The sequence below is a fragment of the Prinia subflava genome, chromosome 18 (genome assembly GCF_021018805.1).
Source record: "Prinia subflava isolate CZ2003 ecotype Zambia chromosome 18, Cam_Psub_1.2, whole genome shotgun sequence".
NCBI classification, from domain to species: domain Eukaryota; kingdom Metazoa; phylum Chordata; class Aves; order Passeriformes; family Cisticolidae; genus Prinia; species Prinia subflava.
This window is the reverse complement of record NC_086264.1, coordinates 2,711,285-2,727,733: the sequence shown is the minus strand read 5'-3', so window position 1 is coordinate 2,727,733 and position 16,449 is coordinate 2,711,285. Positions and strand designations below refer to the sequence as shown.

General features: G+C 46.8%; 1 protein-coding gene across 5 annotated transcripts in view; it reads right to left on the bottom strand.

Annotated features, from left to right (window-relative positions):
- RUFY3 (RUN and FYVE domain containing 3) overlaps positions 1 to 16,449 on the bottom strand; it is a 31,358-nt gene extending 14,909 nt beyond the window's left edge. For 3 of the 5 annotated variants that reach the window (XR_010082642.1, XM_063415302.1, XM_063415304.1), the window contains exon 1: positions 16,134 to 16,449. Coding sequence is in view for 4 of the 5 variants with exons in the window: in XM_063415302.1 (XP_063271372.1) it covers positions 16,134 to 16,425 (292 nt within the window). In the remaining variant the exon portion in view is untranslated. Of the gene's footprint in view, positions 1 to 10,404; positions 11,379 to 16,133 lie in introns of those variants that run through there. The other 2 variants (XM_063415305.1, XM_063415303.1) reach the window with 2 other exon arrangements.

Below are 16,449 nucleotides of genomic sequence, written 5' to 3'. Positions count from 1 at the left end.
AGTGCCTTAATACTTGAAATAACTACAGGAGCTCCCTATTTCCAAGAAAGACATTTGGAGCCTGGTGTTCATCCTGTGCTTTGCACCTTGACAAAGTGTCTCTGACCGTCATGGCCATCACTTGCTCCAACTCACATCCCCAGCTACAAACCAGTACGAGTCCTCCCTTGTGGTTTGTTCTTCCATCTAAAGATCACCTTGGACCCCCTCACACCTAATCCAGTGACATATGTCTCCATTCCAACTTGCACCTCTCTACCTCAAGACTATTTTTTTCAGCTTAGATGTAACATCTAAGTGGGAGCCAACTCCCACTTCTCTCTCTTGGTTTTAACATTGACACTGGTGTTCACCAGTGAGGAGCTGATCTTCATGGCTCCTGACAGGTCTAAACCCCTAAACTCACAGATCTCCCAGGATTATATTCTTCCTCTACCATATTATAAACATCCAGACCTTTAGACCTGCTACTCACACCCACGTTTTGAGCTCCAGTTCTTGGGTGCAGGCAGTTTCATCCCTGTAAGGCCCATTTATCCAGGGCTGCTGCTAACAGCCAGGGACCCTTGGACCAAGCTGCTGCCTCCACAAGTGAATTAACTGCTCCTGGCAGCAGAGACCTGACCAGAAAACACCTCAGATGACAGATCTAAGCAAGAGGCACCCTGCCAGCACCCACCAGCCAGAAAGAGAGCCAAGAGCACAGCTAACACACCCACACCCAAGTGCATGTCACTGTGGGCTGGGAAAAATCCAGCACAGGGAGAGGGAAGAGCTGGGGCAGCACCAGCATCCAAACCTGATACCACAGCGCACTTGTTTAGTCTCTCCAAAAGCCACTCAGGACAGACCTTCTCTCATTTCCCTTCTTCAGAGCGAAGCAACACCAGAAGTCTCTTTCTCTAAATTTATTTTCACAGTTTAGAGAACTTCCTAGTACTCATTTAGGAGTGCAGTGCTCAGAGCAGCACTGAACTGCAGAAAGACTCAACTTTGTGAGGCGTTTTTATTGCCTTTCAGGACTACTGCTGCCCAAAGGTGATGGGTCTGGCTGATCTGGAGGTACCCTGAGCACATGACTCGCTCTGGATTTCCAATCCATTTTGTGACCTGCAGTGTAGCTAACAGTCACCACCGGGAAGGCAGACTCAGGAAACGTCAGGCACAGTACTGCCAGCACACAGAGACCTGCTCATCCTCTCTCACCACATTTCCTCACTGGCCAGGGCCACTGATCTGATGGGTAGCAAGGCATCCACAGTGACTCTGCTTGGGTGGCAAACCAATCCCTAACGCAGAATTAAACAAACTGTATGAGAGAGCATCAAAGAAAATGCTCCTTTGGCCATGGCTATTGGCTAACTTCAATAAAAAATATTTTCACCGTATCACACTAATCCACAGTTTCCGCTTCCTTAGTCTGCTCAGAGCAATTGTGCTCTGCACGTGCAGTTTATCCAAGATTCTCATCTTGCAAACCAGTTAGCTTATATAGTGTGAAACTGGATAAAATCCCTAAAGTTTATTCCAAAAATTAAATGCTAAGTAATTGATACTCTTGCTTCATGTAGTGCACCACGCACACCTTTAAAGAAGGCAGGGTAGGCAGGCAAGGCTGACTTTTCCACAGAAGAACTGTCAGGCTGGCTTTAAGCTGGGACAAGCCTGATCCTGGTGTGCACCTGGCATGTTCCATCTGAGCCAGTATTTTCTCCAACTTCCTTCTGCCTCCAACCGCAAAACCTCTGCCTGGACATTCCTACACAGCCCACATCAAAAACCTTAAAAAGTAAATCCCCAGCCCTTGAACTCTGCATTTCCACAGGGTCTGGGTTTCAAATAAAGGAATCAAACTTTCAGGACATTTTGTTATTTAAATATTGCAGCTTCTACAGAACAGACATGCTTCCTAACCAGCTGCTTCCATGAAGATGTTTCCAAAAGCATTCAAGAATCCTGTAATTTGTTTAACAGGTACAATCTGTACCAGGAACCTGAAAGTCAAGAAAGAGTCAATGCAATACAGGATCTCAAAGGGTTAAGCTGTGACTGGTCTTGGTAGTTCTCATTTGTTGACAATAAATTTTATCACCCCTCATACTCACTCTAAAACAAGGAAGAAGCAACTAAAATGAAGCTAAAACTTGGATCAAAGGCAGGGAATGATGAGACACTGGAGAAGTGAACAAACCCACTGAAACCAATTCCAATTCATTAGCATTTCATCAAGGTTCTCCATCTTACTTCAAGAACACCAACTTAAAGTAACCTGAAATTTAGCACGGCTGCTTCCATGTGGCAGAGCAACACCTCTCACCTGACAAAATAAATGCAAAACAACTTATACAGTATTTTATGAAAAAAAGAAGTCCCAACCCCATATTCTTCCTTAAAGCCTGCTTGGTAAGTGCCCTTCTCTGGGAAGCAGCACGGGCTGTTGGGCCGGGAGAGAAGGACACTGCCTGTGGCTGAGGGGGCTGCGGGCAGCACCCAGGCACAGAACCAGCACAGCAGTTCAAGGCAGCACCATGGTGGAAGATGAGCAGCAAGGATCAGTGTGCTCAGTGCATGAGAACACCTGCCTTTTGTGCTGCAAACACCTGAATCCCCAGCAGGAGCAGCTGCATTTAATCATCAAATTTGCTTGACCACTTGCTACACTGAGGATTCAACTATTTCATATTTGCATCCTTTTTAAAAATCAGGAAAGAAGCACTATAAATATGTTTCTCATTTAGTACTTCACGAGTTCTAACAAAAATTTGCAATACAAGTTTTAGAACCATTTTTTGCCAAGCCTGGGCAATTACTGCCAGAAAATCTGAAGTATCTAGTCAGAAATACTGCAGAAAATCTGAAGCTTCAAGGTGATGTCTGAAATATTTTTTAAAATTCAGCTTCCATATGTTGCTGCAATCTTTTAAGCTGTGCTTCTGCCAGGCTCAGGAAACTACTGCCTCTAAAAGCATTTAGGAGAAGGCAAATAGCCCTTGCTGATTCACTTCTTCTACCTCCACTTCAAGTCAAAATAGTAAAAAAAAACTGTAAACATTTATTTAAGCAACACCAAGAAAATGGAAGAAAGCCACAGCTACTGGCACTGGAAAGGAAAACTAACTGCATTTTGCACTCAGGCTCAAAGTAATAGTGCAGAAGCCAACGATTAGCACAAACAAGAGCTGTGAGATGTGGGTGTGGAACGCACCTTCGGAATCATCGCGCAATTGCTCCACCACATCTGTCAAATCCTCCCAAGAGTCTTTGCAAACAGCAAAAGGAAAGGAAAAGAAAGAAAAACGTCATGCAAGCCGTGATCTAAAGGAAAGATTCAAAATCAAGGTGTAAGAAAAGCATAACTGAAAGGGAGATTTGCATCATACAAGACTTAATTCATAGTGGCAAGAGATCTGCAAGTCAAAAACGTTCATTAGTCTGCACAAAGCAATAGAGCAAAGCATTTTTCTCTCAGAGTCAGACCAGAGCAGGCTTCAGTAAAGCTGCAGAAGCTTTGTTTCTGCATTAACACAGGCAACATTTTTGTAATGCACATCCTAAAAAGAAAAGCAACAAAAGCATTACTTTATTTGTAAGATAAAAGCACTAAACTTGTGATATTTATACAATGTAAGCTTTTGCTTCAATTTCCTCATATCCAGCCCCAAGAAGAGCTGCGGGCAGGGAAACAGCCACACGTGGGAAGCAGGCACGTCCAGGGAAAACACACTGAGGGCACTTTAAAGGCTCAACAGAGCTTAAACCCTCACCCCAAACGACAGACCCCGCAGAGCTGACCCAGCTGAGCCCTGTACGGGTCACAGGTCGATGACGATCCCCTAAGGACTCAGTCAGGGAAGCACCTCTCTCCTTGGCAGGACAGGGGAGGGATCCCGGGAGAGCAGCAGGCAGGACAAGGAGAACTGGTTTCAGCACACCCACCAAGTCCTTGTCCAAACCCAGTGAGCCAAGCCAGACAAACTCCCCAGATCCTGGGCATTTTTCACTCCCTACTTACACACCCGCACTCGGCAGAACATGCAAAGCACGGGAAAGGCTCCGTCCCCCTTCCCGAGCCAACTGTGCCGAAGTCCTGAGCAAAGTCCGGAGCTGCCGGGCCCTCCTGGCTCCCACACACGGCCAGCGCCAGCTCCTGCCCCGGGAGCCAGCCCGGCCCCTCACGGCTGGAACAACAACCGGGGCCCAGCGCCGCCTCACTCGCACCGAGCAGAGCCCCGGGAGCGCGGTGTGCCCCTCACGGCTGGAACAACAACCGGGGCCCAGCGCCGCTTCGCTCGCACCGAGCAGGGCCCCGGGAGCGCGGTGTGCCCCGCAGGGCCCTCACCGACACCGGGCTGTGCACACGGAGCGCTGACAGCCCTTCTCCTCCAAACCAGAGACTCTCACCAACACTGCCCCGGGACCGAGCACTACTGCAGGAGCGACAAGGACTGTCCCTGGAGGAAATCCCTGCTAGATCAAGAACAAATCCTGCATCCTGGGTGATGCTCTTCCCCACATACAGCACTGATGGCTTTTGGTCTCTCCTGACAGCTGCTGCAGCTTCCCCAGGGCCAGCAGACTGAATCTCACACTGGTGGATGGAGCTGTCTGTGACGCCTCCTGGGACCCTGCTGCACAAACGGGACTCTGGCACTCAGATCCAGATGCTGACCATCCCCAAATCCCTACCTGCACACAGCTAGGGAAGCCACACCACCACTGCAAGGTCTTCTACCTAATACTGAGGGCTTGGATTTTTTTCTTAATACAAAGCATAAACAGGGAAGACCATACAACCAAAACCAGATTTACCAGTAGTCGGGTAACAGGGACAGAGAGAACTGTCAGGCTTCATTTCATCTCTCTTATTTATTTTTAACCCCCAGCAAGTAACCCACATAAAGCTCCCAGAGAAATACCCAGAGGAGTCACAAACATTTTCTTCTCTTCTATCCCTACAAGCCATAATTCCACCTTCTTCCTACTAGCAGGAACTGCATGAATTTAAGCCGGTACTATGGCATTTGCATAGATTTAGAGGCAAAAGCACACACTTAATTAGCACTTTCTTTCCTATTTTCATTCGTTCTCCATGCATCCAGTTGCACTTTGCATAGAGTTCATTTCTTCTTCTACCTCGTACATTTTCCCACTTGTCTGGAAACTCCACCAACAAGCAACAGTGGGGGAAGAACATCTTTCCACAGAACAATCACAAAGACCTGAAACTCTATATATAGTTTCCATGGGGTTCTATAGTTTAGGGGGTGTGAAAAATTCAATACTTTTAATTATGATGGAAATTATTTAACTCTGTATGTACCAAGTTTAGAAAACAGGATGACCAAGGCTTTTAAGGTTCTGTAAGACGATTAACTCATTCCAACCAGATTCCCAGGAAGATTAGTATTATGGAACTGAATATCCACTGGAATGAACACTCAAGCCAGTTCTTCAGGAAGGGACTGGAGAACTTGTCTCTAATATATTAATCCCGAAAATCTCATCTGTTATTTGGACAACAGAGTAGTTTGCAGTCACTCCCCTTTTGCTGACACAGCAGCTGCATATCACTGAAGGAGCTGGGACATTTTCCCAAGCCAAAGAAAGCTTTTACAAGTAAACCCTGGGAGGATGTTTTTAAAGACTGAAGTTATTAGGCTAAAATAGAGTTGAGAGTCGAAACCTTTCTGAACCAACGAGCATCACCTCACACAGACCATCTTCACAGGAGAATCAAGTTCCTCCAAAGACAGATGAAATGGAATCACAGAATCACAGACTGCCTTGGGCTGGAGGGGAGTTTGAAAGTCATCCCATTCAACCCCCTGCCTCTGTCCCCTGCGTGGGCAGGGACACTTTCCACTATCTCAGGTTGCTCTAAGCCCCATCCTTGGACACTTCCTGGGATGGAGCAGGCAGAGCTTCTCTGGGCAGCCTGTGACAGGGCCTCCCCACCCTCACAGGGAAGGATTTGTTCCATCAGGAAGAAAAGGTCATGAATTTTTAAATAGGTCAGGATTTTTTAAATTATTTTAAGTACAGAAATTTTAAACAAACTCATAAGGAGAAGCTAAGCTGTCAGTAAAGTAACCTAAAAAACCCCAAGGCAACCATTTTGGGAAGTGAAAACTGAGCTTGATAGAGAAAGTCCTGAGTGATGGTGCCAGGTCAGCCCTGCTGCTGGAAAGGACTTGTCCCAAATATTCCTTCATTATGAAAGGGGAACCTCTGGTCATATTCCTATACTTGAACTGCATTCTGATCTTTGTTACCTTACGAATACATTTAATAGCAAATAAAGAGGTCAAGGAAGAAAACTAGGTAGATGCTGTTCATGTTATGGAAGGTACATAACTAATTCTTTCAGGTTAGGTTTGCCAACGCGATGGATCACAAACGACAAAGAAAACGGATCAGCAAAGGGTTTCAGCATCGTGTCCAAACACCCTGCAAGCCCAAAATCAGGGAAGCCACCAGGCAGTCTGCAGCCTGGAATGCCAGGAACCATCTACTCAGGACAAAGCAGCTTTAAAAAAACATCTATTTTAAAACCCACTGCAGAAAAATTCCATCTCTAAATACGCACATATAAAGAGAGCCTTGAATACAGAAGAAAAGAGCAGTCAAAGATCTGCAACAAACCAGAAGGAAATCAAATAAACAAGTACAGACAACTTGGAAATTCCCAGCCCACTCTCCATTACACCTATGGGACAAATAAACAGCCAGTGTACATCACATGAAGTCACAGTTCAGTATCACTCGAAGTCTTACTCCCATCTTCACATGATTACCATCAAATAATTACCCAGTTTCTCCATGCTGCAACTGTGTGCAGCTATATGGAATGCTTCTGCACAACCAGCCTGTTTTCAAAGGGAAACACATAACTAGCTGCTATGGGAAATTTCTCATCCTATTTTAGTCTTTCATAGTTTACCCCAAGAAAATAAAAACCCCAGACCCTCGGGCTTTTTTCTCCATCTTTCACTTCCCAGTTTGGTTGACATTCAAGTGGTTTCTCCGCAGCACTTTGGACTCACCACCTCTGAGGGACATAAACCTGCCCCAAGTTCCCCAGCTCTGACTTCAGTTAGACTGACACAGCTTAAAAGAGCAAAGAAAACAATTACTCTTAAGAGTAATTTCTGAACTGAAGTCTGAATTACATGACTTAACTGCTATTCCCAAGATTTCAGACCACGAATACACAGTAATTAATTTAATTTGCATTTACTGACTTCACATTTCTTCTATTAAATCTGGTCTCCAGCTCCTTCAAATTTCTCATCTATTTAGGGGTTTCTATCACCACATGTGTTTTAAGAGGTTTTATCCAACTACAGAGTCACCTCATGCAGGTTTTTGTCCACACCTGAAAGGTCCCTGCCACTCTCAGTACAATTTAGATTTGTTTTGTAACGGGAAGGGCCCGAAGCACTGAAAAATTCTACCTCTCCCATGACTTTACTGTTCCTCAGTACTAGAGAAACCTTAGTTTCTACTGTTCCACAGTACTAGAGAAACCTTAAACCCGAGTTAACAGATGCCAGTTTGCAAAACAGAAGTATAACCAGCAAGGTTATGCTGCTTCCCTAAACTATTTTGAGGTACACAAAGAAACATGGAACAACACTTGGATAGAAAATGGAGAGAAAAGGTAAAATCGTACGGATGATTCAATAACTATCACAACGGATTAATGGGCAGAGGTTTTAAGAACATTTGCTTTTCCAGAAGAGCTCTGCAACTCCTTATCACAGCATTCTACACAAGGACACGTCAGAACCTAAAACTTTTAAATTGCTGGTCAAAAAAAAAAAAAAAAAAAAAAAAGAAATCTGACCCTATAGAAAAGATAATTTCATCTTTGCATGTTATAAATTCTAATTCCAATTGCTCCTGTTAGTGCAATTGAGGAAGATTAATAAAAAGAGGAATATTGTAATTCTTGAAAGTTGTCTAAAGTTAGCACATGTATTCCTTCTGGTCGCTATTACAAGGTGATCTCATGAGGATAAAAATTTCCACAGCTCTATCTTGAAGCTCTTCATGATTATTCAAGATAGAAATTTAACATCCAGTAAAATGGCCTAAAAAAAGGCCATTTTGTGTAATTTCTCCCCAAAGCTGAGACCAGTGTTCTATGCCATCCAAACACACACACAGTTCAACATTCAACAGAAATACAATCCAGGTGGTTTTTTACCTCCATCCTTAAACTTGCCTCAAAGATCGTCACACGCATTGCAAGCAAACAAGATTAACAACCACCAATGTCACATTTAATTTTGAGGGGCCTGCAGAGAACAGTAAGGTTCTGAGAGTCTGATTAAGAATCACAGCCTGTTTAAAAAAATAGTTCTTTTTCTAATCCAAGCAGATTTACAGTAAACAGCAGAATCTGTTTATTTTCATATGCACACAGAACTGTTTCAATCAACTGGAAAAGTATATTAACTGCTTTTATTGTTAAATTGAGCAGGCATGCTACAGGTTATATGGAATATACACAGTGCCAAGCAATTCAGTATCTGCTGCTTGCTTTTAATGTGAAGAAAAGTTTTGCTTAGCTGCTCTCAAGCTCCAGCTCTGTGCAGGACTGGAATTGCTGTGACTGGCTCTGAAGGCAGCACGGCTGCTTGAGGTCTGGGGCACAGCAGCTCACAGGGTGAAGAGAGGCCAGGGACAAAACTCTCCAGAAGCAGCAAGAGCTGAGGGTCAGGAAATTTAAGGCCTCAAATCTCTATTCCAACAAGCTGTTGAATTCGGTACTTACATTTTTTACATGTCTTGATTTCTAAGGAAAAAACGATCCCCCTTTGTTATGCCTTTGGCAGAATTCTACAGCTTTTTTTTTTTTCTTTTTCTTCTCCATAATGCCTACCTTTGCACATTAGGGGTTTTTTATGGAGACACCCCCAGGGACATGAGCCCATGCTTCTGTGCCCCTGACCTGTGCACATCCTGCAGACACAGCAGCAGTGCTGATGCAGTAGCACCAGACCCAACACCGGGATACAGCTGTGTCAGCTTTCCTATTGTCAACGCTTTCCTGACCTTCTCTGTTCAAAGTACGACTTGGATCCACATACAACAACTCCCAAACAACAAACGAGCAGCCTCAACTTACATATGCATGAAGATCTCCAGGGAGGTTGTTATGGTACTGCTCTTTGGCATTTATTTTTGACATATGAATTAAATAATATAGTAAAGCAATGAGCAAATGCTGTTTTCTAACCCCCTTCTGGTATTTGCCAGAGAGTGACTGTAATTACACTCTGAAAAACACTGGAGTAAGACCAAGGAAGGTCTCAGTGTCACACACAAGAACATGGGAATTGGAAGAGGACCGAATTCCTGCTCACCCTGTACTCACCTCCCTGAACCCCTGGGATATGCTTCAGAGGGAATGTTAAATTTCTCCTTTTGCAACCTCCCACTGCGTGACTAAGTGCTTGGCAAGCCAGATCCAAACCCAAGGGCTACTGTCACTGAAAGCAGCTGTCAAATGGAAATTAAATTATCCCTTGGAATTTTATTTTAAAGCTTAAATCCCCACCACAATATTACTTGCCTCATTCAACAAGACAATGTACGACACTGCTGACTTAACCAGGCAGCATTAAACGGGTCAAGCGAGACTGCTTGGTGGAGTGGCATTTCAGGAGTTACTGGAAAAGGGTCAGGCACAAGAAGCTGGGGCCTCCTTGCTCTAAAACCAAAAGGTGCATCCAGCAAGGGCACTCAGAACCTCAGCAACCTGCAGAAACTCATCACCTCTCCTTCCTCAACGCTTGTTTATTGGCAGAGCACTGCGTAGATGTCCCCTCATGATTTTAGTACTCTCAGAGCATTCAATCCTCATCCTGGTATTAAACTGTTTATCAACCCTGACGACAAATCCCTTTTTCCAAGGGAAAGCAAGATGTGCTCCCATCGGAGACGAGCTGGGCCACTGTGATGGCATCATCACCTGACAGTGGGCACGCTGTGTAATCGCTGGGGCTTTCCAAAAACTCCCCGCGACCGGCACACGCTGGGGTGCTGCCACTGTGCTCCCCTGGTACGGCTGGCAGCTCACTAACCGAGCCATCAGCCCCGGTTTAAGGGCAAAATCACGATTAAATGTTCTCACTGAGCACACATCACGCTTTTCTTCCTTCCTGAGATACACAAACCTGACACAGCTAAACGACAATGCATCACCCATCTGCCTCAAAGGGCCGGGTTACAAATCCCGAGGGCAATCTGAAGCAGCAGTGTGGCTTTCCGCTCTGCCCACGGCTGTCCAGGCTCTGCAGGCAGGACACGAGCGTGTGGTGCTGGGGACGCCCCCTCCCAAGCGCTGCAGCGGCGAAGAGCGCCGGCCCGGGGCTCCGGGGCACGGCCGGACCGTACCTTCGTGGGTCGGCTCGGGGTCGGGTGTCAGCGAGATGTCATCCAGCTCGCGCAAGCACAGCCACTCTCCATCCATCGACACGCGGAATTTGCAAAGATAGATGGTCTCCATGGCAGCCTGAGTGATCTTGTCTGTGGTGGGGGTTGGCATGTCGCTTTGAGGCGTCAGAGCAGACATGATGACTCAGCTGGTACAACAACAACGGGGGCAAAATAAGGACTAAAAACAAAAGCTTTCTGAAGAAGAAAATCAGAAATACCTTGCGATTAAAGGACAGATTGCTCAGGGTCACAGAGGCTGCTCTGGCCTTTTCATAGATCAAGCAAGGTAAAAACGCTGCTCCTTCCGGCTTAGCTCTGCCTCCCTCCTCTCCACCGACTGCCGTCGTCTCCAGCTATGCTAGAGGCTATTGATCCTCAGCATCCACAGAAAACCTGGCTTCTGCACCAGAGGCAGCAGGGAAAAACAAGCCAAAATATAAAAAGAGGAAAAAAAAGGCAGGAGAAGCAAAAAGAATGTCTTCCCCTGGTGACGACCCCAGGAAAAGCCAAAGGACGAGCGGAGAGGCAGTGTCCCGGTGTGCGAGATGCGAGCGCCGGTCCCGTCTCCCGGCGCAGCCCGGGCAGCGAGTGCCGCCGGGATTGGCTGTGCGCAGGGGCAGGGTGGCGACCAAAATGGCTGACTAATGAACGGAGCTGGAAATGCAGCTCATGTGATCGCCCGCGGCTCCCAGGATGCTGCCGATGCGGGGCCGGCAGTCAGGCGCTCCTCGGCACGGCACCTCCTCGCCGGGCTGTGCCAGCCCGCCTGGGAGCGAGCAGAGCACCGCCGCACCCCCATGCATCGCCCCCGCAATACAAAGGAGCGGCGCCAGCAATACAAAGCCACATTTGTATTCCGCTCGCATCCCTGCATGCCACTACAGGAATTCAATCGGCACCTTTGTTTTCACAGGAGGTGTGCAGAGACGCAGTTTGGGTTTTATTCGCTGTCCCACCTTCTCAGGAGGCGCCTTGGAGCTAAAATTTCCCATGTACAAAAAATGTTAGGATGGGTTTATTGTCTCAAAGTAACAGGGAGGAAAAAATGATCTGGCTCTAAGCACTCCAGTGACTGAGGATGAAGCTTTTTCAGCAGGGCATGTGCACATGGAAGGACAATAAAAGAGAACACCACAAACACTGTGACCCAATCTTACACTTTAAAAATCTCGCATGTAAATTGTGCTGCTCAGATGAGGCTAACAAAGAAATACCGTCTCTCAGCAGGAAGAGAAACAGGTTTTCAAGCTCTCAACAATAATATAATAACAGTATTTTACAATAACAGCACTGCATTCCCAGTCCCTTCCTGACTGGCTGAACCTCACCTGTGTCCCCAGTCCACATGGTCTTGGTGCTGGGGGACAAGAGGTCCCAAGTCACCAGACAGGCTTATCATTCCCAAGGTCGCTATAGTGTCACCACCCACTTCAACAATGCTATCAGGCAATAATTAGCTTATCTGAATTCATTTCTGTGTGGCTTATATATTTGAGCAGAGCAGATGTATAAAATCCATCTGAAATGGACAGATAGCGTTGGAGAAGGCTGTCACCAGAACAATACATTGATAAGAACATGTGCGCAATGTATGGGGACCTTGATTACTCTCCCTGCTTTTTGTTCCCCTCAGAAATACTCAAAAGGATGTACATCTCTTTCTTAGGGATGTGAAATGCCAAAACAGATTGCTGGATGCAGAATTCAGCATGCCAAAACATACAGCTTTTGGAAAAAAAACGGCACCCATCATGTAAAGGCCTCATAAAACTGGGGAAAAGGATGAAGAGCTGCTATTTCTGACTGGCAAGAGGAAGCAGTTGCTTTCGGTGAAAACTTCCTGCTTAGTGCAGCACATTTTGACTCAGCAACTCTTTCTCCATTAGGCCAAACCCAACCAAGCACCACGCAGCCTGTTCTGACAGCGACGCAAAGGGCAATTATTTCACTGAAAACAAGAATTACTATTGTTTCTTCTCCCCAAGAGAACAGAGTTTATAAATCGCGCTGACAGCATCTTAACTCATATATTTGTACACCCTTTCAGCAATCACAGCCTCTAGCTGCAGCATCCACACAGCACTACCCCAAATTCTAAACACAATGAAAGTGGCCATGTACCAACTGCTACAGAACAGCTGCTGGCCCTGGCTAACCCTTGGACAGGGTCTAAACAAACAGCACATGGTCAAAACAAACCCTTTAGAATCAACAAACCACCATAAGCTATTGCTCAAGCTATTAGTCAACAGATCTCATTAACAGACAGTTTAATTTCTTTGTTTTCAAAGCAATTAGAAATAGCAACAGCACCGGGCGTAACCCTGCAGCTCCCACTTCACAACACTGCTGAAGGGTCTTCAGCTGAACTCAGCACAGGAAAGTGCCTCGCACATCAGGATCACAGGTAAGGTCTGCTAAAAAATTAGGAACTGTTCAATCTCCACTGGTTTGCTTTTAACACACAGAAATAAAAGAAGCCAGTAATTCCCTTCCAGATGAGTTCTATTTTCAGGCCTCTTTATGCAACGATCCTGCTGCAAATACTCCACAGGGATACTTGAAGTACTTGGAAAATGTTCTTTAACTTTGACTTATTTCCAAAACCGAGAAAAATAAGCAAAAAAAAAAACAAAAAAAAAACACCCAAACAGGAACTGTTTAACATACTGACTTACGACTTTTTAATCACCACCTGAAAACCACAAGACAAACCTTCCCCTATCCCCATCCTATGCCCTGAAGTGATAAAAGCAGCAAAGCATCTCATGAAGAAATGAAACAAAGGTATCAAACATTTGTGTTTTCACAAAGCCTTTCACACAACTACCAGGCAACTCAAGGGCACCTGATAAGGCTCCATCAGGTTTCCAGGATGGTCATGGAGAGAGGAAAGCCCAAATCACGGATAAATGCAGAGGAGGTTGTGAAGGATGAACCACTTTCTCCATCTCAAACCAGTCAGGCAGCCTTGACTGGTCCTACAAACCCTGCTGAGCTACACTTTGGCACAAGCCCTTAGAGGGTTTGGCCAGATTGCAAAACATAGCAGGGTTCTGCCAAAACGTTTTAAGATTAAAGAATCACACACTGACTGCATTGGAATTTTAAGACCAACCACCTGAACACCAAGCACTCCATCAGCCACCAGTATTTGGAAGCTCAGCTGTACTGCACAGTATTTTGAGTTTCAAAGCTGAATGAATTAGAATAATCTACACAAAGAAACCCAAACAAATATCCAAACCACCCTTAGGACTCCAGGGAGCATCTTTGGGTGTGCTTTTCAGAGCCTGTGAGCAACCTGCATTTCCATTACTAGGAGAAAGTTTTCCCCCTCACTGTGTAGATTGCAAAGCAAAAAAGGACAAAGCCAGCTCTGACATGAAATGTAATCTAAAAAGATAAAATTAGCAACACAGCATCTACATGGTGAAGTTTGCTTCTGACTCCTCTGCCAGCACAGATATGCACATTACCTCAAATAACAGCTACTCCCAACCCTGCAGGCTCAAACAGGAATGGGCAAAAGGAAGTTTAACAACCCAAAAATCAATAACGATTTCTTAATCAAGAAGTGACAAACAAGTTTTTCTTTACCTACTGTGAAACATGGAAATATAATTTAAGGATTGAGGTAAATCTCATAATTGAAGGAAAAGGAAGGAAAAATCTACTTCTAGTATCATGGTATTGGGTAGGCTTTCAGTAGGAGCAAGGAAAGGTTTGGGGCTGGGTTTAGGATTTTGGGTGTTTTCAAGGACAGCCTAATCAAGTTGCTTCTATTGCATTTTAAGGTTTTGCTGTAGGACAGCATGTTTAAGTACGCATCTCGTTCCTTCAGTCTGGAACCACCTGTAACAAGTAAGCAGGTGCTGCTGCCATGAAGAGCTTTTGGTCTCCTTCCCTAAGCAGCTCTGGCCTTCACCTGATGCTTGGAATCAGCTGAGAATACAACAGAATAGTTCAAGGAATGAGTTGTAACAAGAAAAAAGAAAAAATACTTGAAATAAACTACCTCCAAAATATTGTGAAATACTGAGATTTTGGTGTAGTGGCCACTGCCTCCCTGTAACACCTAAGACTTTGCTGTAGGACTTCTGCTGCTGCTCTGTAGGAACAAATGAAAGATGCTCTTTGAAATGTGAGAACTGAAAAAAAAAAAACCACAACAAGAAAAAAGAGATGATGGGAAAAAGTGATTTACTGACAGTCTGCCCCAAAAGAAACAGAGTCCAAGGCACCATGCAAATAGATGCTGATTCCTCTTCCCCGCAGACACTGCTATCACTGCATCAGTCAGTCCCTGAGTGAGCTGACACACGATACTGCACAGGCAGCTCCACCTCCATGGCTCACAAAAACAAGGGAACTTTTATAAGCGTCTTGGAAAGGTTTTTCACAAAGCTTACTTGAACAATCACTGCAGAGTAAGGCTGACACAGGATAAAGCACTGCTCAACCACTGAGCCTCTCCACTAAGTCCTTGTGCATCAATGTGCTCATCTCAAGGCTTCAGCTTCCCCACATCCAGATAAGAGCTTCTCACAAAGTTTGAACAGCTAAGATTAAATATTTTTCTTTAAGCCTTCTTTTCTGTCAGAAGTAACTCAACCCCTTGCATGCCCATCATAGGGTTTACTATGGATAAAGATCTTCTCATTAGGGTAAAATTACAAGTAAAACTGAAGGTTTTGACAGCGACCTGTCACTACAAACAACAATTTAGCAGAGAGGGACTTTGGACATAAGTTGGCAGTCACAGACAGACCTTCATAGAGCTCAGAGCAAAGTCAGGACATTTCACCTCTTCTTGGCATTACAGACATGGATTTCTTACCTCACTGATTCTAGCTCTGCTGAGTAATGCCTTCAAGTACATCAGCTTCCAAAGGAGAAAAAAACCAGATACCTGCTCCAAACAAATCAGCTCCTGAGTGAGTGAATGCTCAACTGGGACAGGAGGTGACAAAGCAAAGGCCAAAAGCTCAGGCACACACACACTACCAGCCCAGAGAATGAAGCTGCTGGTTATTTTTAGTATGGATGGAAAAGAGAAGATCTCTTCTATGTGCACCCATGCATGTACTTTTTATTTGATTTTAAAATGCACCCAAGTACTTCAGAGTACTCCAGCTTCCCTAAATACACAAGAACATCATAAGGAATCTTACAAAGGAGAACGCTGTTAGCCACCCAACACGCCCCACACGGCGATGCACTTCAGGTCTCCAGCGTGCAGTGCCCTCGCCTCGGATTTGTTCTCCGCACCGACACCAGGTGAAGCCCGAGCGGGGGTTCCCCAGCCCCCACACCACACCCGCGCCCAGGACAGCCTGTTGGATTTCCAAGGGCGGCACCGATCCTCCTCAGAGGGCTCTCTCTGGGGCTGGTTTTGCGGGCTGCTGGGCCAGCACAGCTCACACCCCCGCCGCCATCCGCCCCCTCCCCAGCCCCGCTGCCCTTCCGCCGCCGGGAGCACCCCCGTCCCCCCGCGGGGCAGGGGCGGCTTTGGGGCGGGTGCCCCGAGCCCGGGCGCGCCCGGGGCTGCGAGAGCCGCGCGTCCCCGCCCGGAGCGCTCGGGGCAGGGCACCCCGGCAGCGGAGCGGCGCCCAGGGACCCCCGGCCCGCCGCCCACCCCGCCTCCAGGGGGGCTCCCGGCCCGGGAGCAGCCCCGCCGTACTCACGGGCTCCGTCCGGCCCGGGGTAGCTCAGCACCAGCACGGGCAGCGTGTCCCCGCCGCGGGGCGCCGGGGGTCTCCACAGCCCGGGCGGCGCGGCCGCGGCGCCGCCTCCATGGCCGGGGTAGAGGAGGAAGAACGGCGGCGAGGCAGGGCGCGCCTCCTCTTCCTCCTCCTCCGCCGCCGCCGCCTCCCCGGGCTCGGGCCGCCGCTCCATGCCGGGGGGCAGCTCCGCTTCGGCCCCGTCCCGGGAACTTTCCGCCGGCGGCGGCAGCGCTGCCCGCTCCGCCTCCGCCATCGCCGCCCCAGCCCCAGCCCCGCC